The 12382-nt window shown below is 55.2% G+C and overlaps 1 protein-coding gene across 1 annotated transcript in view; it reads right to left on the reverse strand.

Annotated features, from left to right (window-relative positions):
• LOC122385078 (constitutive coactivator of PPAR-gamma-like protein 1) overlaps positions 1-12382 on the reverse strand; it is a 35762-nt gene that overhangs the window by 16826 nt on the left and 6554 nt on the right. The window contains exons 6-9 of the mRNA XM_043373079.1: positions 12166-12239; positions 6958-7089; positions 6205-6393; positions 4111-4217 (exon numbers count right to left, since the gene is read on the reverse strand). Coding sequence (XP_043229014.1) covers positions 4111-4217; positions 6205-6393; positions 6958-7089; positions 12166-12239 — 502 coding nt within the window. The remainder of the gene's footprint in view (positions 1-4110; positions 4218-6204; positions 6394-6957; positions 7090-12165; positions 12240-12382) is intronic.

Raw genomic sequence — 12382 nt, forward strand, 5'->3', positions numbered from 1 at the left:
TCTGCCGGAGCTCCGACACGTGCCGGGACATACGGCCCGGCCGGCCCGGCAACAGGAGACAATGAGAGCCCCCAGTCCACAGCAGGACACGCGGGGGTCACGGGGCGACCCGGTCAGCGGGCCACCGGGGTCCGCCCGGCCCGGCAACAGGACACACCACGAGCGGCGGCGCCCGCCGCGGGACAGTCCCGCGGGTCGGCGGGCCACCCCGAGGGCCACGGGACGCCAATGTGGTTAAACCAGATGCAAGTCTGTGGTGTTCAGCCATGAGCAGGAAGGTGTCACCAATCACAGTAACATAAAACAACTTTGTCAACTAAATTCACAAAAAAAACAAATTTGGTAACAGCATCAAATAAAACTAAAATCGTATAAAGACGCACAATGGGAGAGGGGAAATAAACGAAGCTCAAACAGCAGATTTCCTACATTCATCTACAAAGATAGGGGCTAATTTCACACATCATGACGAAAACACGCACAACTGATGTCTTTAAGATGAACTAGATTGAAGCTGTGATAGAAAATGTACAGCGAAACGAGCGAGGTGGCCGATCTTGCGCAAACTGGGCGAATAAAGAGCGCACATGTGACCCAGTCTCATCGTTAGGTGCCAGTGCCGCCGCTGCCAGACCTCGTCATATCGTCTGCCCGGCTTACCGAGCCAAGTTCAATACCTACAGATGAACGCAGCCGCTACCAGTCGGAGTCACACTGAACGCCACTGTCGCAATGGGCAGCTACGCAGGACTATTCCGGAGCCTTCCTTACATTCTTACTTCCTTTCTTTCTTAACTTTATTGCTTTCTTTTTCTAACTTCCTGAATATTCATAACTTCCTGATATAATAACTTAATAACTAATAACTATTCATTCATAACTTCCTGAATATTCATGTCACGGTACCGCTTCGCGGCATGGGCGACACAGACTTATTTTACCCGAATAAAACTACAATTCTGATCAAAGGCGACTGTCGCAAAACTGCGAAGGTAATGCCTCCAGTACTGCGTTCCTTACTCAGGCAAAACCCTACAGAAGCGTTCCTCTCTCAGGCAAAACCCTACACGGTGATAGTGATTCCTATTCGCAGGGGAGGCAGGACTAAAAAACAACAGAAAAACAAACATCCAAACGTTAGGGCAGCTTTTGAGACGTTATCCACTATCACGCGGGCAGTACATGGACTCTGCTGTAGCCTACATAGTAAATATGTCGTTCGATTTAGGTAAGTCTACTTGGATCGATTTAGGTTTGCCTACATGGCTCGCACGCGAACGGCCACTGGCTGGCAACGAGCCCGAAAGAGCCCGATTGCGTCTGATTGGGCAATATGCTGCAAGGCCCATAGGAACGAAACGCCAGCCTCCTGAGAAGAGGCAAATGCACTATATCGCGAACGGTTGGACGGCTATACGACGGCGGTTAATGTCTTATATAAGGCAGCAGGCCATGCCTATCGTTTCCAGTGCCCGGGTCCGGTTGCCCGACAGATATCCGATATTCCAGATATTCGAAGAAGCGGCGGTCACTGTTTCAACTCGGCCCCGAGCGGGCGACAGAAGACAGGACACACGCGCATGTAATCAGAGCAGCGCATTACATAACCGGCAAACGAGATATGTGGGACGAGCGGACCCAGGCCACTGGCTGGTCGGACCAGGACGTCCGCCCGCACCCCCGCTGCCCGGCCGCAGTCACCGATACCGCAGTCACACCCCCGCTGCCCGGCCGCGAGTTACCTAAGTGTGGAACTACCCAGCGCCGAGCCGGCCGGATGACGTCACACCACGGCCAGTGCCGGCGCGGCGGCAGACTGGCCGAGATTGGCATGGTCTTAACTTGGCGAAGAGACATCGGACGCCAAACTTCTGCTGCAGCTATAAATCACATTTCATGTGTTTCTTCCACGTGTATGAGCTATTAAGTCCTTCGAATACCTAATGTGTAGGTGAGCGTACCTGCATTTAGCAGTGTGTGCTATGCTATGTGGATTGAAAACTGGGGGCACATCCGACACACTGCGCAATGGATTCCGATATTGCTTGGCTGATTCTGGCTTTGTGTCTTCGCACGAACCATTGAAAGGGAGGACGTCATTTTTAAAGGTTGTCAGGTGCACTCAAACGTTTTAATAAGCAACTGCTGATTGAGTTTCTGGCGAGGGGTGGGGGAACGTTCTGTTCACAAATGAGTATCTACCTACCTAGTGCCTACCTGCATTGACAAATAACTTGGTCGCGGTCAATTAGGCATGATTCACGAAGTCCTCTTATCTTTTATTAGACTTATTAACCCACGAGCCGCTGGGGGGGGGGGGGGCATAAAGTTGCCCCCCCTTTACGTTTTGTGAAATATCTCCGAAACCTGATGAGCTACGAACGTGAAACTTGGCATAGCTTCAAATGAATACCTAGGCAATGTTTGAGGAAAGTTTGGTGGTTGTAGCACCTAAGATGACGTCACAGTGACGTCATAAAGTTTTGTCGTTTTCCGCTATGGACCGTTTCTGATGACGCTGAGCATGAAACTCGACTGTAAATGAACTAGACAGCACCTGCTGTCATCCTAAAACATCTTACTACACTTCCATCTAGTTTCTGACCAATAATCGGCCCTTTATATTCGGTCCCATATATGTGATGTATCGTGAGGAATATGAGAGTCGCAAATCTATAATTTCACTTATGACGTCACTGTGACGTCATTTCAAATGGGATCGACACCAAATTTGGACACAACCTCGGCTAGGTATTCAGGAAGATGTGTGCAAAGTTTCGCTTCTCTATCTCTTCGCGTTGCGACGATATCGTCGCAGAAGTAAAGGGGGGGGCAACTTTATGCCCCCCCCCCCCCCAGCGGCCGGCGGGTGGCGCGGAGGCCCAGCGGCCGCCGGGTTAAGCCCAATGTGCAACATTTGCGTCTTTTCGCGTTGTATCGGGTAGCAAATGAGAAAATCTGCCTCTTCTCCACAGCCCTCAATTCAAGAAACCGTCCTTTTCCTTATCACCTCATTCCATAACATAATTTTCAAACATGGGTATCCTCCCCACAAAAAAAAACTGAAGCAGTTTCCTTCGGCTCCAATGCGCCGCTCGCCCAGGGAGACGGAATTGTTATATTCTCGGCGGTCCAGTCTGCATTCTGCAGCACACTTAAACTTAGCGGACCCCCAGCGCACGACTGAACGATTCGTATTGTTGTGAGTGACTGTGACGACAGCAAATGAATTCACTGGTGGTTTCGGAATAATTAACAGGCGGCGCAGCCCAGTGCCTCTTACAATGAATTACAGTGGCGAATGCACTATTGCAGAGAAGAAATGGATTGAGCAGATGCCCAACCTCGCTGTATTATCAACTAGACATGAGATACGCTTTACATTTTAATCAGGCAATCATGGAAACAAACGACTTGCGAGTTGCGACCCTTCCGCCTTACATAACTCGGCAGAATGCCCCTGAGTATTTTACAATTTACCACTCATGACTCAGCTATGCAACAGGCTTATAATTCACTGCTCAAGTCTCAACTCCTTTTCCCCTATCATCTTTTTGGCACCGTCAATCGCCATCTGCGCTTCCCACTGCCCAGCAAATAATCCGGCCGTCTCCAGTTCTCTGGCAGGGGCTTCCAAACTCAAGCGACCTCGCCGAAGTTTCGCCATTCAATGCGCAGGATCTGTACAATTGAGTTTGAGAGCCTCTGGGTTGGCTCGGCGCGCCTGCGCTGCGCCGTTGGTCCGGCCAAGTACGCGAGTGACGTCATGCTATAAGCGTCATCCCCTGACCAAAGTCACCAATCAGAGCCCTAGAATCGACTTGTAGTTCCACACTTAGGTAACTCGCTGCCCGGCCGCAGTCACCCCCCCCCCCCCGCCCGGCCGTCACCGGGACCGCAGGGGCTACTTCTCCAGACAATCAGCGCATTTCACATAACTCACAAATCGGTGCAGTTACCAGTCTGTCCGCCAAAAGCAGACGCGGGAAGCTGCAGAGCCCCGTTAGACTGCCGCGTCATACGAGCGAGCAGAGGCTGCGGCCGACCGCCCTCGGGCCGGGGTGCGGCTCCTTACCCCTGTGAGGGCGGCACTCGGCACTCGGTACTCACCCGAACCAGAGCCGCTGCACGGTGGGCACGCCCCAGCCCAGCGGCTGGGCCGGCACCAGCTCCGGACGCCTGTACGGGTTACTGCGGCTGTACACCCACTCACGGATCTGGCGGCAGCGCAGCGCAGGTCAGGTCAGGTCGACCACACGACCGGACGGCACCGCTCGGTCACAGGTCGGGTCGGGTTAGGTCAGGTCAGGTCAGCCACGCGGCCGCCCGGCGCCCTCCGCCGCCCCCGGCTGTGTATACCTATACTCTATGGGTCCCGGGGTTCGTTAACAGACGTCCTTCAGGCCTGCCCCGAGATCTGCAACAACTCGAGACAGGGTGACGACAAAGGCGTACTTTCATCAGCCGGTCCCCGGTTTGCACATAAGGACACGGCTTCACACTACCCTCAGGGGGATTTCCTCGATCATACATGGGCTGAATGGCAAACAGCGCGGCGAGCTCCCAGCCACTAGAAAAGCGTGGTCTGCTAACTAACAAAGTCGGTAGCTAGCCGCAGTGGGTAGCTGTGCTGCACAAATAATCACCAACCGTGAGCCGCGCTGGTGAGTGGGAGATGAAGGGGGCCCCTTCGCCGACGAATGAGCCCGGACCAATGGTCAGAGAACAACAAACAGTCCGGCAACACGTCGGCTGCACACGACTTCATCGAACTCGTGTGCAGATACAACCCCGAAACTAACTGTGTAACTATCCCCCGGGACACGAGTGTCGTCTTGGAACGGCGGTTTGCTCAGGCAGCTGTTCGACTCCGAGCAGCTGCTTCCCACTTCAGCAGGGGTTTGTATGAAGTTTAGCTATGTTTCCTTCGTAATGCCTGAGGGGACTACCAGGCATTCTACCCCTTACTGCGGACGGGCGCTGTATACTGCAGCCCCTAATTAAGTCGCCTGGATGCAGTCCCCCCACGTCTGCCTATACATAAACGCCCCGTGATGTTCTTTTGATGTCATGTTGTCCTTAGCCGTCCATGACACTGTTCGTTTACTCGAAAGACGGCCGTATAGAGCCTGGCAAGAGCTGGTATGAACAGTAAAATATTACCTGCCTGCATACTGTAAAACTGAGGGAATACCACGCAGAGCACCTTTCGAGAAAATAAATTAGATGAAAGTACACGCGTAAAGAGTAAACAAACTACCGTTGCGCGCAACAATGCACGGTACATTCTGTGATATCTGTTTTCCGATGGGTGGCTGGCGCCATGCCCCCCCCCCCCCCCGCTCTGCCCTAGTCCAGCCTGAGCGGCTCTTTGCTCAGTAAACGCACGCACAAATGGCACGCAGTATAGGACGCCGATGGGATGGCCCCGGCGGCGGGTCCAGCCGACCCCAGGAGTTGCGTGCCCCCGGCTGGCGCGGCGGACGGCACACTGTCCACTCAGGACGCGGGTGTGACTCTGACGTGGCGGACGGAGGACGGCACACTCTGTCCGCTCAGGACGCGGGTGTGACTCTGGCGCGGCGCGCCGCTCACACCGCTCACTGAGTAGTGAGTACCCACGCCCGGACCGCACCCAGCCACGGCGCGGCCCTCGGCGACGCCAGCCACCGACTACATAATGAAAGGCCGCATTTGTCGGAAACATAGCAATCCTATCAGAGGCAGCGACGGCCAACGGCGGCTGATACATCCCCGCCGCAGTGTGCCGCGGGGCGCGGCACGCGTCATTCTGACCGCTGGCCCACGGGGCGTTTTCCAGCGGCCACTGGTGCGCCGCAGAAGCTGCTCGAGGCGCAGAGGGCGCCGGCTGACGTCAGACTGCCGAATGCTGACCGGCCGGATCGGACCGGCCGCCGCCGCCGATGATGGGGCGCCGCCCCCCCCCCCCCCCACCGCCGACGGGCCACGTGACCCGCCGGCGTCGTCACGGCGCGGAGAGGCGGTGGTCGCGGCGCCGCCGGCAGCTCGCGCCGGCCGACCGGCGCCGTCACGCGCAAGGCAGTCAGTGTCAACAGCGCGCGTCGGCGCCCCGTCGCCGGCCGGGGCAGCACGTGCAGCCGGACTGGCCGGCGCCGTCCGCCCCGCCCTGCCGGACCGTGCAGTCCATGACCAAACAAGGAGGTGGGCCGGCCGCCGACTGACCTGGACGCGCGGCACCGCGTGCCGCTCGTGCTCCGGTTTGTCGCGGTCGCGGTGGCTCAGGTAGCTGTGGTGGTACAGGTTGAACAGCACGCCGTAGATTCGCTCACGGGCCGGCCGGTAAAAGAGCACCGCGTTGGGCAGCTCCCGGTTCAGTTCGTCCTCGACGCAGACCGGCACCTTGAGCTCACCCTGAGGGAGGGGGGGGGGGGGGGCGTCAAACAGACCGGCACCTTGAGCTCACCCTGTGGGAGGGGGAGGGGGGGGGGGGGGTACGTCACACACAGCCCTGCCCGGCACCTTGAGCTCACCCTGAGGGAGGGGGGGGAGGGGGGCGTCAAACAGACCGGCACCTTGAGCTCACCCTGAGGGAGGGGGGTGGAGGGGGGCGTCACACTGACTGGCACTTTCAGTTCGGGGAGGGGGCACATAGACCCCGGCATATTTAGTCCACCCTGAGAGGGAGAGGGGGGGGGGGGGGGGGTCTAACGCTTACGCACAGTAAATGTCAGTCACACATAAACAGGAAGTGATAGTCATACGCAGACAACGGATGACAATCGCAAAGCAAATCAATAATAAAATCGTCCAATCAATCCTGCTTTTGCAAAGTAGTGATGTGATCATAACATGAAAAGTAACTTGTTGTGATGCTCTTAATCAAAGACCTTTGACGTTCAGTACATCAGAAGGAAGTAGTGGTCGCGTCGCCTGCCGGCTCGGCAGTACCGCGGGTGTGACCGCGGGTGTGTTTACTTTTGTGAGGACCTGGTACACCCAGGGTGTCATCAGACCGCGCCGGTGCCGCTCGCCGGCCGTTCGCAGCACCTCGGCAGTGACGGGCGGCAGCGGCGGCGGCGTCAGCGTCACCGCCGGACCCTCGGCGCCCTGAGGGGGGTGGGGGTGGGGGTGTCAGCAGCACCGCCGGACCCTCGGCGCCCTGAGGGAGGGGGGGGGGGGGGGTCAGTCACCACCGGACCCTCGGTGCTCTGGGGGAGGGGGGGGGAGTTAGCGTCACCACCGGACCCTCGGCGCCCTGAGGGGGCGGGGGGGGGGGGCAGCGGTAGGCAGAATAGGCAGACACGTCGTATTACCGACCCCTCTATTGAGCCTCAGACATCTGCGGCACAACTCGGTTTCTCGAAGTTCAGAGGAGAACCGTTTCTACGTAGGCAGACGTACGACGCTGCCTTGTTCCAGAACGCTGTGCAGAGGGAGCGAGCACAATACGGTTCCAGGGAAGCCGGGTAAGGCCGAGATGCAGGCAGCCCCGGTCGCTGACTCCGACTCCAGGCCGGGCGGATCATTGCTGGTATATGAATACGCGCTTGGCTGAAGCATAGAGCTTTCAGGACCTCATTGACTACCGCGGTTCTACGGGACCGCAGCTGCTATCAGAGTAATGCTGTTCACATCCAAAGTTATTTTATAGTCCCACAATGCCCAAAGTATTTCATAAAAATTATCATGTTAAAATTTGGCAGTGTTCGAATTAACTTACGCAATGGCCCTCGACAATAAAATGGTCAATCCACATTACACTGTAACCACGCCTTGGGAAAATAAAGGTCACTTGAAGTAAGCTGAACGAAAGATATCCGTCCCTTTGCTTACAGCGCGGGCATGCTAGCCACAACAGCAGCGCGGCGTGGCGGAACGTCGGTCCCTCTTGGCGAGATACAGGCTTCAGCGCCCAGACACACCCCGCTGTGGACATGGAGGCTGAGTGAGCGCCAGCCCTCGCAGGGCCCTGGACAGGTGAGCTAGCCCGCTACTGGGCAGAGATTTAACGGCACCAGTCACACGGGTGATCCAGCAACGAAACTCTGCCTTCCTGGCTTCTGACCCTTCCCTTCTGAAAACAACCTGAATGTTGCACCAGGCTCACCGACATGTGCCAACAACTGAAACCAGTGACAACACTGAGCTGCTGCCCAAACGCTGATCAGGTGACCAGCCGGGCCCGTCGGCGCCGGCTCTGCCCCCCTCCCCGCAGTTGGCTCGCCACCCCCCCCCACGCCCGCCGGACGGGACACGCAGTGTGTGTGTGTGTGTGTGTGTGTGTGTGTGTGTGTGTGTGTGTGTGTGTGTGTGTGTGTGTGTGTGTGTGTGTGTGTGTGTGCGTGTGTGTGTGTGTGTGTGCGTGGTCCGCCCCGTCACCGGACTCGGGCCGCCCGGGCACTGCGCAGTGACGCGCACCCGGCCCGGCCCGGTCGGGATGAGTGGGCCGGCTGACTCAGACCAGCGTGCGGTCAGCCCGGCCACTGACGACGCCCGCCCGCCCGCCCTCGGCCGACTGTTTACTAACAGCGCGGCGCCGACACCGCGCGCGGAACTCGGCCTCTGAGCTGGCACTAACAGCCGGGGGCGGGGACGGCCTCTGAGCTGGCCGGCCGATCACTCAGCCTGAGGGCGAACGGTTACTCACAGCTCGGGGGGGGGGGGGGGGCGGGGGGGGGGGGCACCGGATAGCGGTGTTACAGGCCGTTTCCAGAGGAAGCTGAGTAAGAGCGGAAAGCTACACCGCCACAGAGAGGGAGAGCAGGCGACGCAGCCTCACGTGCTACTGTTTTCATAACATTAGTTCAGCGCCGACATAATGTCTCTGTCGAGTTGGGCTTGGCAGCATCCCGCTCCGATTCACTTTCTTACAACAGCAAATGTATTTATGGAAATTAATCAGCTCTCGCTGCCAGTAGTCAGCACCTGTTCCGATTAGTTATGGGCAATTCCATGACAGATCACCTAGGCATGTTCACCATGACCTCTCCGATTTTGCTCAAATTTGGCATGCAAGTTGACCTATGGGCACTACTACGTCCCAGTGAATTTTTAGTCTCTAGGTCACAGGGGTCATGAGATATGGATCATGCAAATTTTAAGGTTTCCCGGAATATTGAAATATAAAGTATTTTTTATCTCTGCAACGGTTCACCGTATCAAAAAAAGTTATATATGAAATAATAAGCGCACAGGCTGGTGCGTCTAGCAAAAATGTGACCGAAACCTCAGGGTCATTTTTTGACCTTGTGACCTTGTGACCTTTTCTTGACCCCGTGACCTTTCAAATTTGTCCTATTTTAAAAATTCTGATTTTTTCTATCAGAGATGTCTTATCCATGCTCTTAATAGTGGTATGTGATTTGGTTGGTATATCGGACCTGTTGACCTCAAACTGAGGTCAACAATGTGGTCATGACCTGACATGACAATGACATCTGCCGAGAACGTCATGAATCATAGGCAATATGAGTGTCATATGAAAGCTAACTTCACGGAGAATACATTGGTGGTGTTTTTGAGTAGGTATGGGCCGGGTCAAGGTCACATTAGGTCAGTGACCTAACGCAGCATTGTGTTCTTTGAAGGTGGCGTATTTTATTTGTTTGGTAAGTCCAGTGATCAGCATACAATAAAAAGGAAACAAAACGTCATAAAACGTCTTTTTTATTCAAAAAGCAGAGATAAAATGCACACATACCCATATAAACACACTCGCAAAAACACACACATTCATACACCTTGTTCGAGGAAGTTCTTTCAAACAAACCCCAGTGACACACGGGCTGTGAAGAACGAGTCTCAGAAGACTCGGACAGCTTGAAGGCTGCTATGGTATTGGAGTCGAGCAGTACAAAGCGGTGAAACGTCATGGTACCCTTCACCATGCGGGCACTTGTGAAGCGTTCTTTCATTTTTGTCTTCGTTTCTGCTATTTGCGTTGCGGGAGCTGACGCGGGAGCTGAAGCGGCATTTCAGGCAGTGGTTATTCCCCACATTTGAAATGAATGCCCAAGACTAAAAAATACACTACTTCTCTGACGGAGCAGCGTCCCAGTACAAGAACAAATACAATTTTGCAAATATATGTCATCATGCCGAGGATTTCGGTGTTCAATGTGAGTGGATTTTTTGCCACCTCGCATGGCAAAAGCGCATGCTATGGTATTGGTAATACTGTGAGGACCACCTTACCGATAAAATGCATTTCTTCTTCGTTTCGGCAACGCAAATAGCAGGAACGAAGACGAAAATGAAAGAGAACGGTTCACAAGTGCCCGCACGGTGAAGGGTAGGTAGTAGGTACAGTAGTAGGTGTACCAGGACGTTTCACCGCTTTGTACCGCTCGACTCCCACACCATAGCAGCCTTCAAGCTCTCCTAGTCTTCTGAGACTCGTTCTTCACACCGCGTGTGTTACTGAGGTTTGTTTGAAAGATCTTCCTCGAACAAGGTGTATGTATGTGTGTGTGTGTTTGTGCGAGTGTGTGTATATGGGTGAATGCATTTTATCTGTGCTTTTTGAATAAAGACAGATGGTGTTTTATGACGTTTTGTTTCCTTTTTATTGTGTGCTGATCACTGGGCTTACCAAACAAATAAAATACGCCACCTTCAAAGAACACAATGCTGTGTTAGGTCACTGACCTAATGTGACCTTGACCCGGCCCATACCTACTCAAAAACACCACCAATGTATTCTCCGTGAAGTAAGCTTTCATATGACACCCATATTGCCTATGATTCTCGACGTTCTCGGCAGATGTCATTTTCATGTCAGGTCATGACCACATTGTTGACCTCAGTTTGAGGTCAACGGGTCCGATATACCAACCAAATCACATGCCACTATTCAGAGCATGGATAAGACATCTCTGATAGAAAAAATCAGAATTTTTAAAATAGGACAAATTTGAAAGGTCACGGGGTCAAGAAAAGGTCACGAGGTCAAAGGGTCAAAAATGACCCTGGGGTTTCGTTCACATTTTTGCTAGACGCACCAGCCTTTGCGCTTCTTATTTCATATATAACTTTTTTTGATCCGGTGAACCGTTGCAGAGATAAAAAATACTTTATTTTTCAATGTTCCGGAAAACCTAAAAATTTGCATGACCCATATCTCATGACCCCTGTGACCTAGAGACTAAAAATTTACTGGGACGAAGTAGTGCCCATAGGTCAACTTACATGCCAAATTTGAGCAAAATCGGAGAGGTCATGGTGAACAATTGGAAAAAAATTAGGTGATTTGTCGTGGAATTGCCCTTATTCCAGAGCACATCCAGAATAGTCTCGCACCCACACCCGCCGCCCTGATTCGCTTCCATCTCCGGAAATAGGCGCGCTAGAACGGACGGCGCCTCCGCCGGGCTCTCCGTGACAGGTGGCCCTCCAAGGCGATAAGTACAGGGACCCTCGTCCTGTGAACCACTCCGCCGCACCGTTCCCGAACCACCGGCGCCCCCGGGTATAAAACACCGCACCGTCCCCGAACCACCGGCGCCCCCGGGTATAAAACACCGCACCGTCCCCGAACCACCGGCGCCCCCGGGTATAAAACACCGCACCGTCCCCGAACCAGTGGCGCCCTCGGGTATAAAACATCTGTCTCCGCCTGTCTGACCGCCAATCTGTCGGCCCGTCCATGCCTCTCTGCCCCTCCGTCCGCCGGATGTACTGCTCCTCCGTCCGTCTAGTGTCCGCCGGTCCGTTTGCCCGTGTCCGTCTGTGTCAGTCTGTCCGACCGATGAACTGCTCTGTCGGTCCATCTGTTTCTCTGTCCACCCGAGCGACAGTGTCTGTCTGAACGTCTGTCTATCCGTCTTCCCATCGGCCCTTCCCTCCGTCCGTCCGTCCGTCCGTCCGTCCGTCCGTCCGTTCGTTCGTTCGTTCGTTCGTTCGTTCGTTCGTTCGTTCGTTCGTTCGTTCATCCGTCCGTCCGTCCGTCCGTCCGTCCGTCCGTCCGTCCGTCCGTCCGTCCGTCCGTTCCGTTCCGTTCCGTTCCGTTCGTCTGCCTATCTGTCTTTGTATCTGTCTGTCAGTCTGTTTCTGTCTGTCTCTGCCCACCCGGTCCCCAGTCCCGGTACGAGTGTCGGTGACCCCTCCCCCGGTCCAGTGGCCGGCGCACGCGGCGCCGACCTCTGTCTCGGGCCGCGCTGCCCAGCGCCCAGTCGCTCCACTCACCGCGCTGGAGTGTCCGTTGGCGGGCCGGTCGTCGCTGTACGAACCGGGCGCCGTGCCCGGTACGTAGGCGTCCACTGGCGGCCACCAGAAGACTGTCAGAGCGGCGGCGGGGGCGCCACCGTACGGACCACGGGGGACGGGAGGGTACGGACCACGGGAGGCGGGAGGGTACAGGGCACAGGAGACGGGACCGTACGGACCACGGGGGACGGGAGGG

The sequence above is a fragment of the Amphibalanus amphitrite genome, unplaced genomic scaffold (assembly GCF_019059575.1).
Source record: "Amphibalanus amphitrite isolate SeventyFive unplaced genomic scaffold, NRLGWU_Aamphi_draft 000207F_arrow, whole genome shotgun sequence".
NCBI lineage: Eukaryota > Metazoa > Arthropoda > Thecostraca > Balanomorpha > Balanidae > Amphibalanus > Amphibalanus amphitrite.